This window comes from Salminus brasiliensis, chromosome 20, assembly GCF_030463535.1.
Source record: "Salminus brasiliensis chromosome 20, fSalBra1.hap2, whole genome shotgun sequence".
NCBI classification, from domain to species: domain Eukaryota; kingdom Metazoa; phylum Chordata; class Actinopteri; order Characiformes; family Bryconidae; genus Salminus; species Salminus brasiliensis.
The window spans coordinates 22145931-22172385 of record NC_132897.1 but is presented as its reverse complement, the minus strand read 5'-3'; the positions used below and the strand labels follow the sequence as shown (position 1 = coordinate 22172385).

The following is a 26455-nucleotide window of genomic DNA, read 5'->3' as shown; positions in this document are numbered from 1 at the left end:
ATAATGTAGTAGCTGAAATAATAATAATAATAATAATTAATTGGTTAAAAAGGTTAAAAAAAAACAACCAAAATCCATATCCATCAAATATTATAATAAAAATCTCACCATAATATTTATATTATAATAAAATGTTGGTGTATTATATATAATGAGACAAACAATAACATAAAAATGATAACACATTATTTAGAATTATTGCATCAAATGTAATAACAATAATTATCAAAATAAAAATATAGCAATAAAATAAAATTATTATTAAGTGGTGGACTGAGTAGCGACACCTTTCAGAACAGAGCTTCTGATGCAGTAAGTGAGCTTCTGATTAGCATCACTATTAAGCTTTGCAAAATGTTACATTGCAAAAGGCTTAGCCCCGTCCACTCTCAAAGCTTACAATTCCACTTGGTCACTCTTCACCCTTTCTTGCATTTTGTTGCAATTACTTTCCATTCTTATATCTACCGTCACTGCTTTCATTGTTCACAACATAGTTTTCTCCAGGCTATTATACCATTCTATTACAGCACTCAAAAACAGACCGGTCAGATTCTGGTGTCTCAATTAAAATATTCAGAATTGATCAACCTCTCTGACCTTACATGTCTATGCTTAAATATCCTCAACTCCCCACCTGTTCTCCATGTGCACCTCTTTTTGTTTCACCAAGTGGTCTTCCCATGACTAACAAGTGGTTCAGTGAACGCTCGTCTGATGTAATCAAAAGCTGTGGACTGTCTCCTGAACGCTATTCTGGACACTCATTCCGGATAGGTACAGCCACTGCAGCTGCAATACTAGGCCTTCCCTTCGATCAAACTGCTCAGTAGATGGACATTCTGCCTATGATGCCTACATAAGGCCAGAAGACAAACTACTCCTGATGATCCTGATGATAAAACACTAGCATATTACAATAATGATGAATATAGTAATGTATTTAGAGTGTAAAACTGAAACAGTTCATCAGTGTGTTAAAAAACCTTATATATGAAATATGAGTTCATGTTGAACTGAATGAAATGCTGCTTCTGCTTTAAAGCCATTGTGTTTATTATGATCATTTATCGTTCCATTTCCACAACTTTACCAATCACATCATCATCTAACAGTTCCCAGAGTACTTAAACCTGTTAATTAACTAATAATCCTCATATTTCTATAGGAACACACGTTAGATTACAAGTGGGGAAAAAGAGGAAACTAAATGATGGCAGGAAATAGGTTTCTATTTTTTTCTCTTATTAACATTAAAATAACAAGGGAACAAAACAACCACAATAACAGGTATTATTATTATTATTATTATTAATTATAATAACTATTATTGTATATTAACAAAAACAATAACAATAACTGTGATAACCATAATATTTATAATATTATAATATACATTTTAATAACAAAAACAATAATAACATAAAACTACCCAACAGTATTTATAAATATTTGATAATGACCGAATAATGTAGTAGCAGAAATAATAATAATAATAATAATAATAATAATAATAATTAATTGGTTAAAAAGGTTAAAAAAAACAACCAAAATCCATATCCATCAAATATTATAACAAAAATCTCACCATAATATTTATATTATAATAAAATGTTGGTGTATTATATATAATGAGACAAACAATAACATAAAAATGATAACACATTATTTAGAATTATTGCATCAAATGTAATAACAATAATTATCAAAATAAAAATATAGCAATAAAATAAAATTATTATTAAGTGGTGGACTGAGTAGCGACACCTTTCAGAACAGAGCTTCTGATGCAGTAAGTGAGCTTCTGATTAGCTTTTTAACACCAGCAGCCACAGCCCTCCAACATTTAAACTCAGCACTTTTACTTCACCTCAACAAGAAGCACAACCAAAAGATTCAGCTAAAGCAGTTCCTCACCTTTTACCTGCTAAACTCCACCAAACCATCTGACTCCTAACATTCCCCATCATGAAGCCCAACCATCTGACCCCCCCTCTTTCTGAATCTAGCTTCTTTCTCTCACTGGTTCAGACACCAGTACAACGTTTTATACACAGCAGTTTAGATTCCCACTACGCTCCTCAGTGCAGGACAGAGCCTCAGAAGTAGACCCTGATGCCCCAGTGCTCTCCTGAGCACGGGGTGGACCCTTGAACCGGACCCATACTCACCAGAGCGCAGGGTGGAGCCTCTGAAATAGCTCAACTTACTGGAGTTTCTTGAGCTATTTCGGAGGCTCCGTCTTGGAGCTGGACTCAGTGTAGCACAGGGCAGAGTCTTAAATGTAAACCCTGATGCTGTGATGCTGACAGTGTCCAGTGAGACGAGCACTGTTTAGCTTTTTTTTAGACAGTGTGGTGATGAGGTTCTATTTTAATATTTCATTTAGTAAAAAGTTTCACTTTGACAGATTTGCAATAACAGAGAGAATCAGAGAACAGCACTTTTTCAGAGCACTGTATCTTTGTCTCAATAAAAGAAATGCAGGAATTTTTCACTTGTCATTTGTTGTGTGTTCACACATGTGGGGAGCTGCAGGTACTCAAACACCTGCCTTGTTTGCTTTAAGCACAGTTTAACATTTCACATCAAACCAACCAGATATGATTAAACTACACATTCCTTCAGAGGTGCCAAGTAATAAAGTACAAATACTTTGTCACTTTACTGGAGTAAATATTTTTTAGCCGACTTTTTACTTCTACTCCTTTCTACTTCTTACATTTTAAAAACAGCCTCGTTACTTCTATTTAATTTCGGTTTATTTCATTCCTGGTTTGTAAGCGATCTATTGCAACTGCACAGGTCACGTCACATTCCAGCAAGCACATAGCCGACGTATGTAGTTTGAAGATGTCTGTGGCAGAGACTCGAATGAAATGTCCCAACTAAGCACCACATTTACATTCCAATAAAGGTTATTGATCACATGCCTCTGAAGTTTAACACGTTAATGCTCAGTAGTGCACATAGATGCTCCTTTTAATATATTTGATATTACTAAAATCCTTTTCAGAAATGCAGCAGAAACAGGTCGCCTAGTGCATCCCAACATTTTTAAGATAAGATAAGATCATCCTTTATTAGTCCCACAGTGGGGAAATTATTAACATTAACATTAACATCAACATAAAACATTAACATTTTAATATGAAGTTATTGTCGTTACGGCTTTTGAAAAAAGGGTTTTTGGGCAGGTGGGGGTAGTGCATTACTGGCCCCTGTGGAGCAGCCTAAGCTTTTGGCATTTCTTTTTTCTTACATTAGCATTACCTTTATACTTTAAGTAGTTTTGAAACCAGTACTTTTACACTTTTACTTGAGTAAAAAGGTCAAGTTGATACTTCAACTTCTATACAAGTCTTTTTAAACCCTAGTATCTCCACTTCAACCTAAAGAATGAATGTGAATACTTTTGACACTTTACTGTCAGTGTAGTTTCATACTTTTTGGTTTCACAGAGTTGAAATGACCGCACTTTTTTACACCGTCCCCCTCAGAGCACCATAATGTTTAGGACATAGCAACGATGGCTACATTAAAGCACTCATGTTTAGAACTGTGTTGAATATCTCCTGCATGCAATGACAGCACCTGGAGAAGTCTATGAATCATAGACTTTAAGCTGAGTCCTAATGGAGATATCTTCAGCTCTCACTTGTTTAGGGCACTACCTGTTTCTTTAAGCAGTCTCTTGAGCATATGGAACACAGGCTCAACTGAATGGAAATGGAGTGACTGGCTTTCCATTTTTTTTACTGAAAGACACCTGTGTTGCCTCAGCGGTAAGTATGGGATCATCACACTGCTGTAGGATAAAGCACTTCTGGAACATAATGGTTGAGGCTGCATGTGCAGAGGGATTTTATTAGGGCTACAGCAATACTCGTTGTCAGGACAGGCAGAGGTCAGAAAAAACAGGCAGGTTTAACACAGGCAAATCCATAATCCAAGTACCAGAACAAAGCAGAGGATCAAAACCAGAATAAACAACAAAGTAACATGAGCACGTCAAGCATTAGTAATGAAACAGTGACTTCCACCAGAATTCTCCAAACTGAGGAGCTTAAGAAGAGTCCTAATCACTCCAGTCATCAACATCTCCACCTGTGTGCTGGAGATGAGCCTCAGGTAAAGGGCGGAGCTTAGCCCTTGCACATTGGAGAACTTTAGCTGTGCATTAGCTTTCCACTGAGGCCAGCAGAGGGAGACATTCTGTGTAATAACTCAGATTTCTGCTTCTAAACACAATCACTGTGATCAATTCTGACTCTGTACGTTTCTTAACCGCACATTTACTAAAACAGCTTAGTCTGAAAAAAAAACCCTTCAGCAGTCAAGTCAAGTGAGGGTAAAGGTGACCCTGGAGCAGTGAGGGAAGAGCTGAAGTGATCTGGAGTGATGAGGGGTGTGTGTGTGAGAGAGAGACAGCATTAATAAAGCACTGCTTTGCATTACTGATGTGTTCTGGATGTTTCTGTTTTCTACTGGAAGTAAATATTGTTTAGACCTGCTGCTCTCAGAACAGATCCAGAGTCTTTAAAACTAAAGCAACTGATAATTTTAAGGAAATAAAATATTATAAGATAATAATAATAATGATAATAATAATAATTCCTTAATAAAAAATGAAACTCCACTAAGGTGTAAAAAGAGCTGAGAACAGTAAGAAATCAGCGGCTCCACTGTCCACTAAATCATAATCATAAAGCCACATGAAGACGATCACAACACCTCCAGGTAAGTTCCAGCAGTGTGGGGATTTTATGAAAGCGTTCACTGTAGAATAACATTTGCTATGTGCTCTTAATTCACTGCTGTTTATTTTCTACGGTGGATCTGAGGGAGTTTTTCACCACTGTCTTGCTCAAAAGACTCGGATCTCTGTGAAGATTCTTTGTAACAACATTTATTGTGAAAAGCTATTTATACAAATAAATCAGAATTGTCAGAAAACTGAATTATTAGACACCCCTGCTCTTGGTTTATTGTAAATTTTACTATATGTGAATAATGTGTGGGTAAGACCAGGAGAGTTAGTTAAGACGAATCCCCCCCTGTTTTCTACTCGTTGTGTTAAAAATTCATGGTTCTGTGTCAGTGGAAGAGTGCTCCAGGCCTGATGGAGAATGGTAGGTTTTTGGGTTAGTGTAATGTCGTGCTCACTTACAGCGGGGTTTGAACCCAGGCCGCCGTGTTGGCGGGCCAGCGCACTACTGAGTGAACTACCACGATCACGTGACCAACAGGCCCAAGTGCAGAGTTTTTCAATCTTAGAGCAGGTAAAATAGAAATGATAAATAAAGTCACTCGGGACTCGAACCCAGGCCACTGCGTCACCAAAGCGGCAGTTGTGAAAGCGGCCAACAAATAAAACGTAAAAAGGGATGGGTTTAATAAACAAACAAAGGACACCAGGGGAGAGCTGGCTACCTCTTTAACACTAGAGGGAAATACAACTAAGGGCAAAAAGGATCTCCCAAAAGAAACCAGAAAACTGAGAAGTTACAGGGAAGGCAGACACTCCTGCCTTCCTCTGTAAAACTAGTGTATGTGTGCAAACACACACACACACACACACACACACACACACACACACACACACACTCACCAGGGAAGACAGACACTCCTGCCTTCCTCTGGTACACGAGTGTATGAGTGCTACACACACACACACACACACACACTCACCAGGGAAGACAGACACTCCTGCCTTCCTCTGGTACACGAGTGTATGAGTGCTACACACACACACACACACACACACACACACACACACACACACACACACACACACACACACACAGGGAGACAGACTCGGGAGAGACACATAAAGGGGAGTGACACACACTCAGCCTTCCACTCGAGATCTACACAGGCACACAGACCACCAGAATCAAAAGATCCAGCAGTGGGGCAACTGGATCTGTGTGCCTATATAGCCTACTGCCCAGGTGTAGGGAATTGGGCTCGATTACTGGCTGGGGTGACTCGGGGCCTACCCCTGGTGGCAGGAGGAGGCCTTGCCCTAGAGCCGCCCCTTACAGTTAGGGGTGCTATATGGAGCCTGGCACAGAAAAAAGTTCACCCCCACAGTTAGATCTTAAAATAAATTAAACTACCACTTTTTGGAATATGTCACTTTTAGTCTAAGGCTCCCTTATATATATATTGTGGGTAGCAATATTGGGTTCACAGAAGCTCAGATAAAGTATTCCTCTGACTGATATTCTAGACTGGACACTCTCTCTTCACGATGTTCATGCTGTAATACATTACATAAAACCTATCTAGAACATTTCAGCAGTTCTAGACACAATTTTCTCTTTATTCCTGTGAATTGAGATGCTGTTCACTTACTGTCAGTCAGCAGATAAATGAGCTGAAACCATTCTCAGAGTTAGGTTGACATTTCAGCACAAATGAAAAGGCAGGAACACAATCTGTAGAAAAGAACATTAACAGGTTCTATAGAGAACCCCTCAGTGTGAAGTGTCTCTTAATGTTGACATGTCCTACTATGATTTATCGAGACTCTCAGAATGATCACAGCTGACAGTGGGAAAGTACAGGATTATCAAAGTAGGCTACAGGAAGAGTTAGCGCTCCTGATAGCAGTTTTCCATTCCAACACACAGAAATGTGTGCTGTAGCCTTTCCCACATCAAGCTTAGTCTTTTTCGTACACACAACTTAGACCTTTGCATGTGTGCAGATAGGTAGGGATGTAGGTTTATAATATATTAGCAGAAGTAAGTCCAGCATAAGAATAAGGGACATGAATAAACTGCTGGTGCAGTAGATCCATATTCCCCCAGTGCTTCACATCTGCAGACTGTCTGAACACACTCAGCAGTTATGTCTTGACTAACTCTCCTGGTCTTACCCACACATTATTCAGAAAGATAGAAAGCATGCAGTACTGGTAAACATTCCAGTAAATCCAACAATACTGAGCTTGTCCTGAACAAACCAAGACTGAACAGACAACAAAGCAAAAGAAACTCTCCCAAATTTAAACCACATGTACGAATCTGAGCAGAGACTATTTTAAAGCAGGGTTTCACACTGATGGTTACTTTTAGGTTACTATATTTCCTGATTGGGTAAGGTGGGAGTATGCTAATTATCAGACTTACCATCAACGTGAAGTCTAGATCATCTGCCTAGATTGACGGAACAGGCCATCAGTTCTAGTTGTCATTCTGGGGACAAATAGTCATCTCAGTCTCAAGCTTGCCATGTGTTTTAATCACAGCTAATAGCAACTCAACACACTGTAGCTTAGTTTTGTGTGTAAACACACACACACACACACACACACACAACATTGACGGATGTCTCCAAGTTTGCTCTTTTAAGTTGTACATAGTTTAGTGCTGGTTTTACAGTTTTATAATTGTTCTGTTCTGAAAATTATATGTAAAATTTACAATAAACCAAGAGCAGGGGTGTCTAATAATTCAGTTTTCTGACCATTCTGATTTATTTGTATAAATAGCTTTTTACAATGAATGTTGTTACAAAGAATCTTTACAGAGATCCGAGTCTTTTGAGCAAGACAGTGGTGAAAAACTCCCTCAGATCCACCGTAGAAAAGAAACAGCAGTGAATTAAGAGCACATAGCAAATGTTATTCTACAGTGAACGCTTTCATAAAATCCCCACACTGCTGGAACTTACCTGGAGGTGTTGTGATCATCTTCATGTGGCTTTATGATTATGATTTAGCAGACAGTGGAGCCGCTGATTTCTTACTGTTCTCAGCTCTTTTAAAGCCCTTGCCAGACTCACCTGCATCTACAGCCTTCCTTCTGAAGACCTCAGAGAGCTGTTTGGATCTGACCATGGTAATTACTCTCACTTTACCAATCCAGAGCAAGACAGACTAAATGTCTGAGGTTTAAATAAGACGGGCTCCTCCAAAATCCTCTCCATTGCTGTTCTAATCATCTGCAGTTGATTCTAATTTTACACATTTGAAGAGTTTGTGTTATTCCTATTAACACATATTTATTTTTATTTTTTTTCTCATTACATATGAATGTATTTCTGTAATGAAGAAGAACCAGGCAGGTGTGTAGGATCCATGTGCAGGCTTTATTAAACTCATCAATGTTGAGGGCAAAGCAAAAGGGGTCAGACCACTGGTCAGCATTAATGTGTGCATTAATGAGACCTCTTCCACAAAGAAGCACACAATCAATCAATCAATCAATCAATCAGTTTGTGATGAAAACAATAACATTTCTTCACTTCAACAACTTTTCTTCACTTTGGATCTTAGCTTGTTCTCTTCCTACAGCAGAAAAAAACCACATGATCACCCACACTCCACCTTCATCTCCTATTAGGAGGAATTACTTTGGGTCAATTCTGCACTTTTTGTTCACACTGCACAAAACAATGGCCAACTGTACTGTTTATTGGTTCAGCTGAAGGTGGCGCTGTTGCAAATGTCACCCAATTGCAATGCTGTGTGTAGACTTTATGAACAGGATCCTGGAGAAGTATTGTAGCAGAAATGAAAATATTACAGCTCTGATACTCAAAGGGAAAATATACAGCTTTGAGGCACCATGTTTTATACTAGGCCGAGACAGAAAATCAGTGAATACTAGGCAAAATCAGAAAATCAGACATGGATTCGGATTTGGTGTCTAGACTCAATTATTTAGGTCTTTGAATAACTGGAACCACATTTTGTTTTAGGCTAACAATAAATGTCTGAGTAATTAAACCGGATTTTGGACAATTAATCTGCTTTTTTAGTCACCTGGATTTAGTTTTTTTACAATTTGGCAGATATATGTACTGCTGTGGTAACCTGCTTCTGGAGCTTACCTTACATAATTCATTCTCTGTTTTGGTCTCATATTGCTTCTGTAATTCAGTCATTCACATTCCAGTTGCACTTAAACTGCGGTTTACCATATAAGTGCCTTATTGTGATCAGTGCTGAATGCCTGATATTATTACAAAATGCTCATTGATTTTTAAAACTTTTGAACAGGGCCGATGAAATGACATATTTTTACACCATCACAACAAAACAGCAATGTTTGAGGACGATAAAGGTATGCAATATTTGGTGAATCTGTCTGGTCGTGTGATTTCACCTGCTTGTCTCATTAAATCATTTCTGCGTGATTTGTGTTTTTCTTGAGAAGTTCCACTGACAATCATCCAGCATCTTTCTAAATAAGTACCAGTGTTGCATAATTAAATATCTTCGTGGAAGCCTGAAGCAAAACAAGCTATCGGTTACTGCTCATTTGAATTAGTAAAGTATTATCTTTAGATTATTTTTAGTACAAATATTACAGCCAAAATATCTTAAATCCACTGATATTGTGTATTCGCCAAGTATAAAACAAGGTGCCAGTGGTTGAAAGCTGTAGATTTTCCTTTATAATGTCACTTTTATTATAGATTTATATGTCCTGTGTCAGATTATATTCCAGCACAACACTGTATTCCCCAGCCACATTAGTTTTAGTGATCTGTGTATTCTCCTAGTATAACACATGGTTCAAGCGGCTCAAAGCTGTATATTTCTCTTCCTAATGCCAATTTCCGTAAACATTTGTGTGTCTCGATTAAGATTATATTTTAAAAAGTGACCGTAAAACTGTATTTCTCAGCCACACAGCCTTTTCCTATTCTAAAAGAATGTATAGTGTCAGTGGTGGACATGGTGGTTAGGATGCCAGGGGGCTTTAAGTAGGCCTAAGATGTTGGCCATGACAGTGTATATGTCTGAGGGTAGGTGGGGGTTAAATATCTCTAAAAATCAGGAAAATGTGTTAATGAACAATAATACATAAACATTTATCATTATCAGCCTACACACCTCACAGACAAGAAATGTGACGAAATAGCTTTAATAGCCTATATGGCGAGTCTTAAAGTCTAAGTCAAGTCACAAGTCTTTAGTGATGCTGTCAAGTCAAGTCACAAGTCATCAGTTTCGTGACTCGAGTCCACACGTCTGTAACAAAAAAACCTTAGGTATCAACACTGGACGATTAAGAAACGGTTAGCAATGAGACTTTCTGTGTGAAATACTCCCACAGCTGCATCTTGCGCTCCCGGTAAATCCATGCTTTCAGTAGGCGCCGCCATTTTCACACACGTTATGCAAATCAACATAATTTCGTAATCGATTACGTCGACGAGTCGCAGCACGATTTTACTTTTATGATTTTTGCTTCTAATACCACCAAAGTTGGCCTGGTTTTACATTTATATATTTTAGCCTAGTGTAACTGCAGCAAAGTCTCCTGTGAAAACCAAGCACAAAAGGGAACTTGAATTCATCTTTTAAATACTTCCGAAAAAAGGATTAAGATAAGATAAGATAAGATCATTTATTATTTTTTTATTAATCCTGCAGTGGGGAAATTCTCAATTTCTTAAGGGAATGAACCTTATAGTCCACTGTGTTTACTGTCTTCATCCAGAAGTCTGTTTATATTTGTGCAAATAATACTGTGTAAAACACTTGTGATGGAATTCTGATTATAATAAGTATCAAATGTCATATTAATTTTTCTTTTAAATGTCGTTATAAAAGTTAATAAAATAATTGCAGTAGCTCTGTAGTGTCGCACTCCGCAGGGTGGCGCTGTGTGGTGAGCGCTGCAGGCTGGATGGTTGCTAAGGAAGTGAAAAAAAAAATAGTTTGTTGCGATGCGAGGAGCTGGAGGTAACCGAGCGACTGTGTTTATTAAATTATTCACTGAATAAACAACAGCATAACATGTCTTTCAGAGCTGTAGTGCACAGCTGCACCCAGAGATCTGGCGGTATCTGTTAAGAACGCTGCCGTTAGCTGAAGACAGAGCCCGGCTTATGCCTGTTAGCTGCGGCGCTTACAGCGGTGTTAGCTAGCTACCGTTAGCCGGGGAGGCTAGCGCTAACTAACTAGCGCTAACTAACTAACTGAGACTTGTTGCTGCATGTCTGTCCGCCTTGGTGTTCAGAATACTCACACTTTAGTGTTGCAAAAAGTCGAGCATATTTATCTCTTACTTTTAATAAGTGACAAAAACTGTAGCACTAGCTACATTATTAGCACTAGATAGCTAGCTAGCTAACTAGCACTAGCTAGCTGGATGTTAGCTAGGTCTGTTGTGTTGACTGCAATGAAGACTACAGCAAACTACGGCAACTAAAGACCATTTCTTTTTTTTAAAAATTCACTTAAAAATGAATGAACTGGTATCTGGCTAGATCTGTTTACAAGCCAATGCTGGTAATCCCATTTTGAAGAGCTTTTAATGAGCTAGAAAACCCAAATTGTCCCCTGGGTCTGTATAGTTTCCATTTGTTAATGAGGCTCGTGGATGGAAAAGTTAACTAGCTAGCTACTAAAAATGTAACCAAAGGTTGTACACATGCTTGGCCATTAATCGTATTTAGGGGCCGTGTAATCATCATAGTAACGAAGTAATATAGGATAGTAAACATCAAGCACAACAGTCTAGTAGTACAGTATAGAAATTGGACTTCTTTGTCTCTGAATTCTGTGCTGTGACATTTTTTGTCATTGACATTTCAGGCTATGGACATATAAGGACCACCATGGTACTTGTTAGCATCTGAAAACAAGTGTGATAGTAGGATGAGCAAGAATGGAGAGACAATTGTCCCATTCCAACTTGAGGATGAACCTGAAATTGAGTCAGAACAACCACCCAGCAGCAAGAGCAGCTTTACAATAGAAGGGGGTGATGGAACCAACACAGAGCTCAGAGGTACTAACAAGTCCAGTGAAGATTTCCAAATCCCTCAGGATGAGCGGATCCAGGAAACGAGCCTTAGTCCTTACCAGCCTCATCCGCCCTCCCTGCCCAAGCCTCCTGGCATGGGAAAAGGAAACAGAAACATCTCTTTTGAGGAAAAGACAAGGAGGAGAAGACTGCAGAGCAGTCAGGAGAGTCTCACCGACCCAGCTGAGACGGGTTCATCTACGGACTCCCTTAGGGAAGACTCGACACCTGTGCTAAGCAGCGCTTTGGGTTTAAAGAATGGACAGATCTCTGGGGGAATCAACTTTGATCGGGCAGCAAGGGAGTCCCCACCGTTTCGGGATCGATGTAGTAGCCTCCCAGAGGCAGACAAACATCCTTCCAGGCAGAGTCGTCTGGTTGAGCAGCAGGCAAAACCGTCCAGAATCATCCTGTCGCCCCTGCAGCCAACAGGAGCATTTCCCCCACTGGACTACAGTGTTGCCTCCATGTCTTTAAGGACCACTAATCGGATTGACAGGGATTGTTTGGATTATGGGAAAAGGGGCCTGCCCGAGAGGCTGCACAGGAACTTCAGTGACAGCCGGCTTTTGGACACCATGGTGGCGGACAACGCCTCGGTCAACTCCATGAAATCCAACTTCAGTGCACTGAACCCAATCCGACCTAAGGATGTGAGGAACAGGTAGAACCAGCGTTCCTCTGATCATTGTGACAGTGCTTTAGTCCACTGGACCACGTGGGGTGCCCAGGTTTTGAGCTTGTGCATTGAGTTAATCTGTTTTTGGTGTAAACAATTCAGTAGTTTTTATTTCAGCTTTAAAATAAGCTGTTTTTAGTGCTTCTTTACTGGGTATTTAACCAGTGACTCTCTAATCATAGCGACAGCGCCTTAGTCTGCTGGACCATTCAGGGCTCCAAGATTTTGAGTTTGTGCATTGAGTTAATCTGTTTTTAGTGTGAACCATTCTGTAGTTTTTCTCTCATCTTTAAAATAAGCTGTTTTTAATAATGGGTATTGAATCAATAACTCTCTAATCATAGTGACAGCGCCTTAGTCTGCTGGACCACCTGGGGTCCCCAGGTTTTGGGTTTGTGCATTGACTTAATCTGTTTTTGGTGTGAACAATTCAGTAGTTTTTCTTTCAGCTTCAAAATGAGCTGTTTTTAGTGCTGGCATGATTCCTACACTGGGAATTGAACTGGAAATCCTCTGATTATATTGACAGTGACTTAGTCCGCTGGACCACTTGGGGTCCCCATGTTTGGAGTTTGTGCATTGAGTTAATCTGTTTTTACTGTGAACCATTCTGTAGTTTTTCTTTCAGCTTTAATATAACATGCATTTTGTGCTGGCATAGGCATGGCCTGTATACTGGGAACTGAACCAGGGACTCTTTAATCATAGTGGGAGCGCCTCAGTCTGCTAGACCACTCGGCGTCCACAGGTTTTGCTTTGATGTGAACAATTTGTAGGTTTTTTTTTTTCTAGGTTTTTCAGGCAAGCTGTTTTTAGTGCATGGTCCCTATACCGTGCATGGAACCAACAAATCTCAGATCATAATGAATGCGGCTTAGTCTGCTGGACCACTTAGGGACCCCAGGTTTTGGGTTTGTGCATTGAGTTAATCTGTTTTTGGTGTGAACAAATCAGTACTTTTTCTTTCAGCTTTAAAATGAGTGATTTTTAGTGCTCCTAAAGGTACATTGAGTTAATCTATTTTTGGTGTGAACAATTCAGAAGTTTTTTGTGCTGGTATGGGCATGGTCTGTATATGAGGTAATGAACCAGTGATCCTCCAATCATAGTGACAGCACTTTAGTCTGCTGGACCACTTGGGGTCCCCAGCTTTTGATTTTGTGCATTGAGTTAATTTGTTTTTGTTGTGAGAAATTTAGTAGTTTTTCTTCCAGCTTTAAAATGAGCTGTTTTTAGCACTGACATGGTCATGGTCACTGTTCTATGTATCGAACCAGTGATCCTCTGATCAGAGTGACAAAGACAGACACAGAGTCCTAGGCCCCTAGTCCACTTTTTTCTGTTTGCTTTCATGTGTCTGCCTAGACTGGTCTGAGCAATAAGCAGAGAGAACATTCTCATGTGACGCGTTTTGGTGCGCTTTTATTGTTCCTTGTAAAAACAAACCAAACCTAGGGGAAATGCTCCAAGTTTACAAACTCGTTAACTGATCAGAATAGAGCAAAACACTACAGGCGTGAAGACACCAAAACTGTACTGCTGATACACCCCTCGCTGATAAGCAACCTCTTCATTGTGTATTCTTTTTGCAAAACAGTCAGTACTAAATTCTGGGAGGTAGGGACTATTATGTGAAGGTGTACTTTGAATGTACCCACACTCAAATTCGAGCTTTTTATAAATAGATAATCAATTCTAGTGTCATTGTATCAAACCTAAAAATATGTGCATTGTTACACCCCTGGGTTGCATGCATATAAGCTGTGCAACATTTTTATATAAATGTGACCACATGCATATGTTCAGGCACTCCTCGTCTTTGCTGTGTAAAAATGTCTAGTCATAGCCATCAAATCATTGACATTTCTGTATTTTCCCTATATATACCCCTATTTCAATGTGACATTATATCATATGGTATTAGATTACACATGTACACTTTCCTGATGTTGGTTTCAGGAGCTTTCTGGAGGGCAGTGTGCTGGGCAGCGGAGCCTTGCTTGGGCCTGAAGAGCTGGATCGGTACTTTCCTGACAGACATGTGGGGATCTACATAGCCACTTGGAATATGCAGGGAGAGAAGGTGTGTGACCCTGAGAGCGATGTGACACAGCTTTTCCATTTTTTTTTTATTATTTTTTATTATTGACTACTGCATGTAATCTGCAGGGGCTTCCAAACAACCTCGACGACCTGTTGCTTCCCACGGACACTGAATTTGCTCAAGACTTCTATATCATTGGTGTTCAGGAAGGATGCCCTGATAGGTATAACAATTGTTGGATGTTTATTGTTTTTCATCTTGTTCTCTTGACTTTTTATTTCTTTCCCGATTCACCTATCATTCTGTTTCAACAGGAGAGAGTGGGAGATCCGACTACAGGAAACACTCGGTCCGTACTACGTCATGCTCTACGCAGCAGCACATGGAGTGCTCTATCTCACCGTCTTCATACGAAGGGACCTCATATGGTTCTGTTCCGGTGAGTTTATGACTATTGATCAGTATTGGCCCCATTGGGCATGACTTTATATTAGTGTTGGTCACTCTGAATGCATTGCCTGTGGTTGATTTTCATGATAGTTCTGGATTCTTCTTGTAGAGGTGGAACACGCTACTGTTACCACTCGTATCATCTCGCAGATTAAGACCAAAGGGGCAGTGGGCCTTGGCTTCACTTTCTTTGGGACATCCTTCCTCTTCATCACGTCACATTTTACTTGTAAGTAAGACAACTGAAGGCAAAGTATATATGATAGTATACTGAACTGTAACAGATGGAACAGTAACTAACATCATAGTGAAAGATGTATGATACTTAAAGGTTGGTTATAAAATTTAAATCTATGCAGTTAATGGAAAATTTTGAATAAAAAAAAGTTAGCTTGATGGTAAGGTAACAAACACGGATGGATTATAAAAAAATCTTTAATGTCAAAATGAAAACAGATTTCATTCATCAAAGTGATGTCAATTAAAAATACATAATGTAAAAAAAGAAAAGTACCTTCTGTGTATCTCAAATGATTTAAGTTTATAAACGTCTGTCTGGAGGTCCAGTCACTGGTTAATCAGTCTTCTTCTAACCACAACTCAACTTCAAGAAAAGGTTTTTGAAGAGTCTGCAGAAGATAGATATAAAATTCATCCCCTAAATTATATTGACCATGATTACTAAATTATGCATTTTGAAAAATTATGTGTTCTTATTAAATTATCTTCACCATATTTTATCCTGTGCAACTCAATTGGTACTACAAATGAATTAACCCTTAAACTGCCTCTTAAATTCAGAACAATTTTGATGGTACACAGGTTTGTAATGGGGAGAATGGTGTCCGTCAATGCCACTCTGAAACAAGGCTTTTAAAACCTCACTAATCACTGGATTCAGGTGTTTCATTCAGTCCTATTGTCACAGGTGTATAAAATCAAGCACCTATTCATGCAGCGTGGTACTGTAATAGGATGTCACTGTTGCAACAAGTCAGTTAGTGAAATGTGGGTAATGTTTCTGTTTCAGCTGGAGATTCCAAAGTATATGAGAGAATATTGGACTACAACAAGATAGTAGAAGCTCTGGCTCTTCCCAGAAGTCTTCCTGACACCAACCCTTACCGTTCTATCGCTTGTGAGTCTCCTTTTAGATCCCATTTAAATGACACTACACTAACTGCATTACACATCTTTAGTCTGCATCTCTGACGTAATGTCTCCTGACACCCTTGTCTTTAGCGGATGTGACCAGCCGATTTGATGAGGTCTTCTGGTTCGGGGACTTTAACTTTCGCCTGAGTAAAGACCGGGGAGGCGTGGATACAATTTTAACCCAGCACACTGGGAAAGATATGGGCCCCCTTCTCCAGCATGATCAGCTGTGCAAAGAAATGAAAGACGGTCAGTGTATTGATACTTTTTGTGGAGCTGATTTTGTTCTTAAAGAATGGATCTGAACCTGTAATTTCTCTTCACAGGCTCCATCTTTAAAGGCTTTCAGGAAGCCCCTATCAACTTCCCTCCCACCTACAAGTTTGATATTGGCTGTGATGTTTATGACACCACTTCCAAGCAGCGGACGCCTTCATACACTGTGAGGAAGCTTTGTCTCTAGCTTTTCTTTACAGTGTGTGAATAGTTTTTATTTGACTATAGCTAAGAATTGTTTTGTTATGGTGTGTTGTAGGATCGAATCCTTTTCAGGAACAGACAAGCAGATGATATTAAAGTGGTTAAGTACACCTCCTGTTCATCTATCAAGACTTCAGATCACCGTCCAGTCATTGGCATGTTCCAGGTCAAAATTCGGCCTGGTAGAGACAAGTAAGTTATTTTTGATGCTTTCTCTAAGATACATTCAACATATTTGAAAATTAAAGCTGGCATAAAGGGGGTAGCTGTGTGTTTCTTTCTGTGGGGTAGTAAAGGTGGTAATTATGAACATATTAGCCTACTTTGAGATGCTCATCATCAGTAAAGAAGTGAAGAAAAGCACATTAACAGCAAATTCCGTCAGTTATGTCAGCTAACAGATGCCCACGTGGGCTGTCTGTCATTGTGTTAAGTAGAAGGATGGTCATCCTACTAATCCAGCAGAAGCAAGGCCAGTTCTGCTCTCTGGAACTCCTGGCCAGACCGGCATAACCGGGGATCAAACCAGTGAAATCCAGATGCCAACGCCAACTCTGGAACCATGTGGGAGAGTTTATTTACATTTACATTAATGGCATTTAGCAGACGCTCTTATCCAGAGCGACTTACAAAGTGCTTTGCTATTTCGAAAAACCTTAGCTAGTTAGAATAGACTAATAATTCAAACGATACCTCTAAGCTTAGACATTACTAAACACAAGACAATAAGGTTACCATAGTACTCTAATCGTCCAAGTACTCTCGGAAGAGGGGGGGTGGGTCTTCTGTCTGCGTTTGAAGACAGCAAGCGACTCGGCCGTTCGGACACCCAGGGGGAAGCTCGTTCCACCACTTTGGTGCCAGGACAGAAAAAAACCTGGACGCTTGTCTTCCGTGGATTTTGAGGGATGGCGGGTCGAGTCGAGCCGTACTTGAAGCTCAAAGGGCTCTAGGTGCGGATCGGCTTTTGACCATTGCCATCAAGTACGGAGGGGCTGGTCCGTTCTTGGCTTTGTAGGCCAGCGTCAGGGTTTTGAATCTGATGCGGGCAGCAGCTACAGGAAGCCAGTGAAGAGAACGCAGCCGTGGAGTGACATGGCTGAATTTAGGGACATTGAATATAGGTCATGTTTGTTGGCATGTGCAGTATTTCTCCATGTGGGGTAGTAGTGTTTAAGCATGGTGTTCCTAAATGGCCAAGCATCATTTTAAAATATAGCTCAATGTAAAGCTTAGAGTTGGTGCGTGATCAGGATCAGCTGATGTTCAAGGTGTCAGTATTTTTAAAAAAACTGCTATTTCAAACTAAAGTTTTCACACCTGCTACTAGTTGTGTGAGCTCTTCCAGTTAAACACTAATGCAACATACCTGCGCTGCAGCATTCCACTTGGAGCCGGCCAGTTTGACCGGGCCGTGTACTTGGAGGGCATCAGGAGGAGGATCACTAGAGAGCTGAAGAGGAGGGAGGCGGTGATGAAGAACCAGAGCAACAGCACTGTCTGCTCCATCTCCTGATGCTGGACCAGCAGGCCTGGAGCTTGATGGACTGGGATTGCACACTCCCTATGATGAGCTACTGACTCAGGAAGCTGGATTTTCAGGACCAAAGGGAAACTCAGAACTATGGGAGATGGAGGTATTTCTGCCACCATTCAGGTCTTTAAGCAGCGTTTGCCACATCCTCATGAGAGCTTGAAGAAAGAAAGAAAAAACAAACCCTGGACCCTTGAGTCTAACAATTACACGTTCCACTACACATTACTTAACATCTATGCCTGTCTTTTTTTGTTTGTTTGTTTTTTGTACACTTGTATTTAAGGTTGGATGAAAGGTTTTCTAACGACTCACAAAAGTTTTAACTAAAACAGTATTCAATGGCCTTGTACAATTAACAGCTCAACATTCGGATATTTCTGTGAAATTGAGTGACCACAAGCGAGGAGATACCAGTTATTCCGAGGTTTCTTTTATTTCATGGATCTCATTTATAAAAACTGATTAATGCTTGAAATGAGAGGATTGTTTAGTAATGGTTTTACTGATAGCATTTAGTACAAGAATGTAATTTTACGATCGCCAGTCTTTTTATTCATAAATTGTCTCTAAACATAAGTGTTTTGTAGTCGTCCAGGAAATGGAAAAGCGCAACCCAGGTTGAAATCATGCTCATTGAGACTAAATAGGGAGGCTCAGAATAGACTTCGGTCCATTGCCTTAATTTGTCATACAAATAATTCTGCTTCTTGCTTACTTGATGTCATTTGTCGACTGGCTGTGCATGTGGGTGGGTAGGGGGAGATTGGGGGTCAGGCTGATTTCGTCTGACAAAGTAGTTGAGTAACCCAGTAACTGTACTGCTTTTGCATGGACCGCCAATAACAAATGTAATGGTGAGTTGTGTGCGTTCACGTCACGGTTCTCACTGTTGATGGAAAGTGCCTGAGACCTTGCACATTTTTGCCTCTGGGCCTTTTCTAGTACATTCTGATATCTCGAACCAAATAATAGCATGTTCTAAATGTTTACAATGTTATTTAAGTAATATAAAAGCAGCTATTTCTGACTCACATATATTATATGGTGTCCGTGTGACTTGTATCATCATCATTGTTTTTCCAAAACAAAAATCAAATCAATGCATGAACACTTATTCATATATGTATGTAAACAGCATTTATGAACAAAAACCACTGAAAGACACTTCACATTGAAAAGGACCTTAGAGAAGATGACAGATACTGTAAAACTCAGCTAAACTCTTTCCCAGTATGTAAGGGGTCTATACCTGCTGAAGACACTAAGTACTCCATAACACACACACACACACACACACACACACACACACACACACACACACACACACACACACACACACACACACACACGTGACTAAAAGAATGACAGAAATGATGAACAAAATGTGCAGTGATTTTTTTAAAAATGGGCAAAGTATACACCAATAAGCCAAAACATTACAACCATCCTCACATAACGTCAATAACGTGGATTAGCTTGTAGGGTTTTGGAAATCCAAAGGTCTTCAAAGCATCTGGTCCAAATTGACAAGTATGTTACTGCGGCATAAGTCACTGAAACTTTTCAAGTTTCGACACACAGTGCCTTATAACCTGCTGCGTATGGGACTGCTAACCCCTGCCCACCGTTAAACCACACCAGCGTTAGAACTGGACCTTGGAGCAATGAAAGACGGTCATGTAGTCCAATGAGTTCTGTTTTGCTTTTTATCACATGGACAGCTGAATACTTGTGAGATGTGCTGGAGCAACAAGTCCAGTCCACCTGGCAACCTAACAGTCATCTCGAGCCAGATACCACGATACATCTTCAGACGTCTTGAGCTGATTAGGTGGCGCCAACAGCATGTAATGTTTTGGCTTACTGGTTTATATAACAAACCCGAAAGTGGAGTCTAGAGTTATGACACTAGATACATTAGATGGCACCTTGATGGAAACAGTACTAACCTATGGTCCAAGTTTCTGTGCATTACAAAGCATTTAAAAGGGGCACGGATTTGAGAAAAGAAGTGCTTAGGATGGGCAACATGCTTTAAAAGGTCTAAATGAAGACAGTTATGGGTGTAATACTGTAGTTTTACAATGATTCAGTGGAATAATGAAATGTAAGGTCTATTCAATACATGGTCAAAAACACAATAACTATGTCAAGCTATTCATTGAAGGTCCAGTCAGATCAAATGTTTAGGCAATGATGTTTTTTGTAACAGGGTTAACAGTTTTATGTCTCTCATAATGGACTTGTTTGGAAAAGCAACATCTGAGTTTTCCCACCAACAGATTTCGGCATGGTGACATTTTCAGTACAGTTTATGGTTTCATTCAAAAATTTTTTTTTTTTTTTAAATGGTAGACATGTTTTACTGAAAAATAATTTGTTACAATGAACTGAATTAGGCTAGATTTTTTAAATCTGGACTAACCTGTTGGATCATGGTGTATCCAGGCCTAATTAGCTTATAGAACATGATACTTCAAAACTGCTCAACTTGTGGACACAGGATTAAAAGCAAAACCATGCAAAGGATGAGTCAGTTCTTTGGGGGGATAAAAAAACAAAACAAAAAAAAAAAACACAAAACCTTTTTCTAGTGCCCTGACTAGTCAAGAGGTTCACTCCCCACAGGAAAAGAGTAGCTTTAAGGTCACCATACTAAACTCGATACAGCAGACACGCAACTTTAGTGCCCACTGACACACTACACACCAGTGCCAGTGACTGAGTTGTACTGTAGGTCAGTCCTTGGTGTAACTGTACAAGCGATGCCAAGTGACGTCGTCCTACCGGAAGAGGCGGTACGTGCGAGGCAGACGACCATCTTTGCTGGAGAGTGCAGCCTGGATGTGCTCGTAAGAAGGCAGCTCGGTGAGGTCTCCCAACGCAGCTACAGCTGGCTTGCTACGCAGCATCTTGGTGGTAACTCTTTTGACATCACTGGCTGTTACGTTACCTACAGTAGGAGAACAGGCACACTGTAAATACTGAAGAGTGTTTCTACAATTCTACGATAGATATAAAAAAAAGTGCATGAAGATCTGAGCAACTATAGGAAAAGGCCAAAAGCATCTCTCAAAAGGCAAGGCTTGTGGAGTGCTCCCAGTTAGCTGTGATGAGTTCCAAAATGGACAAGCCACTAACTAGTAACAGGGTGCTTGGCGGCCATGGCTGATCGAACAAACTGGGGCAATAAAGGCTACCCCGTCTGGTTTGAACGGACAAAAGCACTACAGAACTGGACCTAAGAGCAATAGAAGGTGGTCACCTTGTTCAGGTCTTTGAGGCAAAGTGAGCTGTTTTAGTGACACACACAGTGGACCATCATTAATCACTGACTCATTGGTTTGCACATTTAATTGGAATCCATTTGGTCCTAATTCAGACTGAAAGGGAATATGTACTTACTAATGAGTTGGCACAGTTCATGGGGCAGCTTTCTTTTGCCTGTGGCCAAAACCTGCCGACCCACATCCTCAAAGATGACAGGTCTGGACTCCAAGTTCATCATCAGCATAGATTTCAGTTGAGTCTTTGCACGTTCCAGTTCCATCTACACATAACCCAGAACTTATAATGTAAGAATCCATTCAAATCAAGGCTGTAATAAAGACTTAGAAAAAGAAAAAAAAAAACACAAAGTACCTCTCCTGCTGTGCCAGCCATCTGGATAAACTCTCTTGTGATTATCTCGACCATTTCCCGCACCTAAAGACACACACAATAAAATGTTTAACATGAACAACACCCTTACACATTGTTACACTCTGCAATTCCAACAAATCTGGTTTCACACGCTCCCACTACCATAATAATAGGCTAGGTAAGAGCCATATACTGTTATATTAGTTATTGTTTACGCACATACCATACTCAGGCCTAAAAGCCTCAAAGCATCGGTGGCACCTTCTAATCTCTCTAAGCATACCTGTCGTGGGTCTGCACTAGCATGAATGCAGAGGAGGCCACTGTCCTCATAGCTGTGGTGATAGGAAGTAGCATTGTACATCCAGTGATGTCTGGAAAAGCACATCATGCATTAGATCGTTTATGCTCACTTGACTTTACTGAGCAATATTGCGGATCAGATTTTTTTTACTTTCACTTGAGAAAGCCTATCCATTCCTAGTAACATTGGCATTAACATCCGAGGCGATAGAGTGAAGAGCTGTACCTGTTGAGAACGTTTAGATAGAGCCTCGTAAACATCCCTTTTCCTGGACCGCCTGCTGAGAAGGATCCTCCTCCTCCCATCATCATGTTAAGGACAGCAAAAGGGATGAAGTCATCCTCCTACCCCATGATTGAAAAGAAAAAAAAAAAAGAAAAAAAAAAAAAGACAGGTGTTACATCAGCCAACAACATTACAGCTGGAATGCTTTACAGGACTTTGCCAGTTTGCTGCTTTGTAAACCCACCAGGAAGGAGCAGCTCTCTAAACCGATCATAATGTGAGTTAGTTCTGGGATGGGTGTAGGTCCGAGGCTCACGTCAGACATATCCTTCTCCATCTGCAGACACAGAGCAAATCCAAACGTTACTTGCTAGCAGCTTACAGCTCAATGTTTCCTGGTGGAACCTGCACTTGTGAACTGGGGGTTTCATATTACGTTTATCACTCGTCATCCACCAATTCGCTTCGAGGCACCAAACCGCGAGGTCCACACAGTGATAGTTCCGGACGAACACACGTACATAATCATGGGCTTAATGAGTATCTGAAATGTGTCATGGTAAAATGTACTGAAGCCAAACCACAACACTGCCCCCAGCACTACCAGTCATGTATTGCAACCTGTTAAGGGTAGTTACAGTGCACAAGTTTGATCATTACAGATCATACTATAAATGAACGTCTCGTCTCTGACTCTAACTCGTTCAATAGCTCCTTATGATAACATGTAAGCAGACTTTAGGCAACTGTCTAGTATCGCTTAACTCACTTTTATAATTCCCCCAGTATACTGGGCCACAGACCGGTCCACTTTGTCAGGTTTGCTCACGCCCCACACTGGCTTCACGTTTAAGAGGTATTTCCTGGCGCACTCCACCAACTGCTCATGCTCGATGCCCACCCCTGCCAGCACCATGCGCTCTGGGCAGTAGTAGCTGCGCAGGTATGTATGAAGCAGCTTTCGGTCAATACTGTCCACATTCTGCACAGGGCAGAAACGAGGCAGGCCAACCGTGTTCCCTCGATAAGCTGCCTAGAATGGAGAACAGGTAAAAAAAGGTGTCAGATCTGCAGGGCAGGGTATCAAAATTCAACACTGAGGGTATTTACAGTCTAAAAAATCTAGCCAATAAGCATGTTTGTTTCTTTTGGAATAGGACATGCTCATTGGCTAGATTTCTTCCATTTTCCAAAGTCTAGACTGGTGATTGGCTGTCTACAGTTGTATTTATGTTATTACAAACAGAGCTTAATAATTAGTCTGCAATCGTGGCCTGTAAAGATATTGTCACTGTTCAATGAAAAACATGCACCGCCAAAATGCCAACTTTACAGGAGAAGGCAAAAAAAATGGGTGTTATCATAATCCTTACCTAACCCTAACCCTAACCAAGTGAAAGTTCATGTAAAATAAGTCATTTTGAGCATTTCTACTGGTCTGTTCATCTTAAATTATTTACACAGCGTACAGAGAAAACTAAAATAGGCAAATATTAAGGTACATGGTTTTCATTGGATAGCAGCAATATTCACTTAGGCCACACCCATGTTCAGAAAACAGTATTAAAAACTAAGTATCTGAATTCAAACTGTTAGAATGACACCCAGCTCATTTGACTAGGTCTAGTATTCTGGACTGAAAGGAGGGATGGTCCTAGTCCAAAACAGGATCTTATATGAATTTTATACATACTCAGTGTAATGTGGTGCTCACTTACAGCGGGGTTTGAACCCAGGCCGCCGTGTTGGCGGGCCGGCGCGCTACTGAGTGAGCTACGTGACCAACGGGCCCAAGTGCAGAGTCTTTCAATCTTAGAGCAGGTAAAATAGAAATGAAAGATAAAGCCTCTCGGGACTCTAACCCAGGCCGCCGCGTCGCGAGACTGACTCTCTGCTGCTTCACCAAAGCGGCAGTTATGAAAGCGGCCAACAAATAAAACTTAAAAAGGGATGGGTTTAATACACAAACAAAGGACACCAGGGGAGAGCTGGCTACCTCTTTAACACAACTGAGGGCAACTGAGGGCAAGAAGGATCTCCCAAAAGAAACCAGAAAACTGAGAAGTTACAGGGAAGGCAGTCACTCCTGCCTTCCTCTGTAAAACTAGTGTATGTGTGCAAACACACACACACACACACACACACACACACACACACACACACACACACACACCAGGGAAGACAGACACTCCTGCCTTCCTCTGGTACACGAGTGTATGTGTGCTACACGCACACACACACACACACACACATACACACACACACACACACACTGCACAGACACAGGGAGACAGACTCGGGAGAGACACATACACTCAGCCTTCCACTCAATCACTAGCTGGGGTGAGTCGGGGCCTCCCCCTGGTGGCAGGAGGAGGCCTTGCCCTAGAGCTACCCCTTACACTCAGGCAGCTCAATTAACATTTTAAGACTTCCTGGTGAGCATAATGTAAAGCAACACTATGGGAAATTAGCATTTCTTGCACTTGGGCTCCCACCAAAGTTAGGAAGTGTAATTTGAGCTTTTATCCACCACTAAAAGACTAATTATATATATATATATATATATATATATATATATATATATATATATATATATATATATATATATATATATATATAGTGGGGGGGGAAAGGATTTAGTCAGTAACCAATTGTGCAAGTTCTCCCACTTTAAAAAAATGAGAGAGGCCTGTAATTGACATCATAGGTAGACCTCAACTATACGAGACAAAATGAGAAAGAAAAATCTGAAAATCACAATGTCTGATTTTTAAAGAATTTATTTGCAAATAATGGTGGAAAATACTTATTTGGTCACCTACACACAAGCAAGATTTCTGGCTGTCACAGACCTGTAACAACTTCTTTAAGAGGCTTCTCTGTCCTCTACTCATTACCTGTATTAATGGCACCTGTTTGAACTTGTTAACAGTATAAAAGACACCTGCCCACAGCCTCAAACAGTCACACTCCAAACTCCACTATGGTGAAGACCAAAGAGCTGTCGAAGGACACCAGAAACAAAATTGTAGACCTGCACCAGGCTAGGAAGACTGAATCTGCAATAGGCAAGCAGCTTGGTGTGAAGAAATCGACTGTGGGAGCAATAATCAGAAAATGGGAAACCTACAAGACCACTGCTAATCTCCCTCGATCAGGGGCTCCACGCAAGATCTCAGCCCGTGGGGTCAAAGTGATCACAAGAACGGTGAGCAAAAATCCCAGAACCACATGGGGGGACCTAGTGAATGACCTGCAGAAAGCTGGGACCAACGTTACAAAGGCTACCGTCAGTAACACACTACGCAGTTTGCTAGAGAGCATTTGGATGTTCTGGAAGAGTATTGGGAGAATGTCTTATGGTCAGATGAAACCAAAGTAGAACTGTTTGGTACAAACACAACCCGTTGTGTTTGGAGGAGAGTGAATGCTGAGTTGCATCCAAAGAACACCATACCAACTGTGAAGCATGGGGGTGGCAACATTATGCTTTGGGGCTGTTTCTCTGCAAAGGGACTAGGACGACTGGTCCGTGTACATGAAAGAATGAATGGGGCCATGTATTCTGAGATTTTGAGTGCAAACCTCCTTCCATCAGCAAGGGCATTGAAGATGAAACGTGGCTGGGTCTTTCAGCATGACAATGATCCCAAGCACACTGCCAGGGCAACAAAGGAGTGGCTTCATAAGAAGCATTTCAAGGTCCTGGAGTGGCCTAGCCAGTCTAAAGATCTCAACCCCATAGAAAACCTTTGGAGGGAGTAGAAAGTCTGTGTTGCCCGCCGACAGCCCCAAAACATCACTGCTCTAGAGGAGATCTGCATGGAGGAATGGGCCAACATACCAGCAACGGTGTTTGCCAACCTTGTGAAGACTTACAGAAAACGTTTGACCTCTGTCATTGCCAACAAAGGATATATAACAAAGTATTGAGATGAACTTTTGTTATTGACCAAATACTTATTCACTTATCCACCATTATTTGCAAATAAATTCTTTAAAAATCAGACAATGTGATTTTTATTTTTTTTTTCTCATTTTGTCTCTCATAGTTGAGGTCCACCTATGATGTCAACTACAGGCCTCTCTGGGAGAACTTGCACAATTGGTGACTGACTAAATACTTTTTTTTTCCCCACTGTATACGTATATATATATATAT

The 26455-nt window shown here is 40.6% G+C and overlaps 2 protein-coding genes across 4 annotated transcripts in view; one reads left to right on the top strand and one right to left on the bottom strand.

Moving 5' to 3' along the window:
* The first annotated feature begins 10656 nt into the window (after positions 1 to 10656).
* Positions 10657 to 18889, top strand: inpp5e (inositol polyphosphate-5-phosphatase E). 3 transcript variants are annotated; one of them, XR_011977961.1, is made up of 12 exons: positions 10657 to 10708; positions 11564 to 12438; positions 14413 to 14536; positions 14623 to 14720; positions 14812 to 14936; positions 15057 to 15176; positions 15978 to 16085; positions 16190 to 16351; positions 16429 to 16544; positions 16638 to 16774; positions 17017 to 17146; positions 17963 to 18052. XR_011977961.1 is itself a non-coding variant. In XM_072664512.1 (11 exons), the coding sequence occupies exons 2-11, from the start codon at positions 11627 to 11629 to the stop codon at positions 18096 to 18098; spliced, it is 1938 nt and encodes a 645-aa protein (XP_072520613.1). In that variant the 5' UTR covers positions 10657 to 10708; positions 11564 to 11626; the 3' UTR covers positions 18099 to 18889. The 3 variants fall into 3 exon arrangements, 2 of the variants coding, with proteins under 2 accessions (XP_072520613.1, XP_072520614.1); XM_072664512.1 differs by lacking the exon at positions 17017 to 17146 and having other exon boundaries at positions 17963 to 18889; XM_072664513.1 differs by lacking the exons at positions 10657 to 10708; positions 17017 to 17146 and adding an exon at positions 10788 to 10808 and having other exon boundaries at positions 17963 to 18889.
* The window catches only part of pmpca (peptidase, mitochondrial processing subunit alpha), a 10451-nt gene continuing 2529 nt past the window's right edge, over positions 18534 to 26455 (bottom strand). Inside the window, exons 7-13 of the mRNA XM_072664514.1 lie at positions 23060 to 23323; positions 22535 to 22627; positions 22291 to 22409; positions 22045 to 22135; positions 21762 to 21824; positions 21525 to 21669; positions 18534 to 21072 (exon numbers count right to left, since the gene is read on the bottom strand). Coding sequence (XP_072520615.1) covers positions 20903 to 21072; positions 21525 to 21669; positions 21762 to 21824; positions 22045 to 22135; positions 22291 to 22409; positions 22535 to 22627; positions 23060 to 23323 — 945 coding nt within the window. The 3' untranslated portion in view covers positions 18534 to 20902. The remainder of the gene's footprint in view (positions 21073 to 21524; positions 21670 to 21761; positions 21825 to 22044; positions 22136 to 22290; positions 22410 to 22534; positions 22628 to 23059; positions 23324 to 26455) is intronic.

What these genes read in the sequence shown, in the direction of transcription:
- inpp5e (XM_072664512.1), top strand. Translation starts at nt 11,627, where the DNA reads ATGAGCAAGAATGGAGAGACAATTGTCCCATTCCAACTTGAGGATGAA. An exon ending in GGAATATGCAGGGAGAGAAG is followed by an intron (nt 14,537 to 14,622) that starts GTGTGTGACCCT and finishes TGTAATCTGCAG; the next exon opens with GGGCTTCCAAACAACCTCGA. An exon ending in AGCGGACGCCTTCATACACT is followed by an intron (nt 16,545 to 16,637) that starts GTGAGGAAGCTT and finishes GGTGTGTTGTAG; the next exon opens with GATCGAATCCTTTTCAGGAA.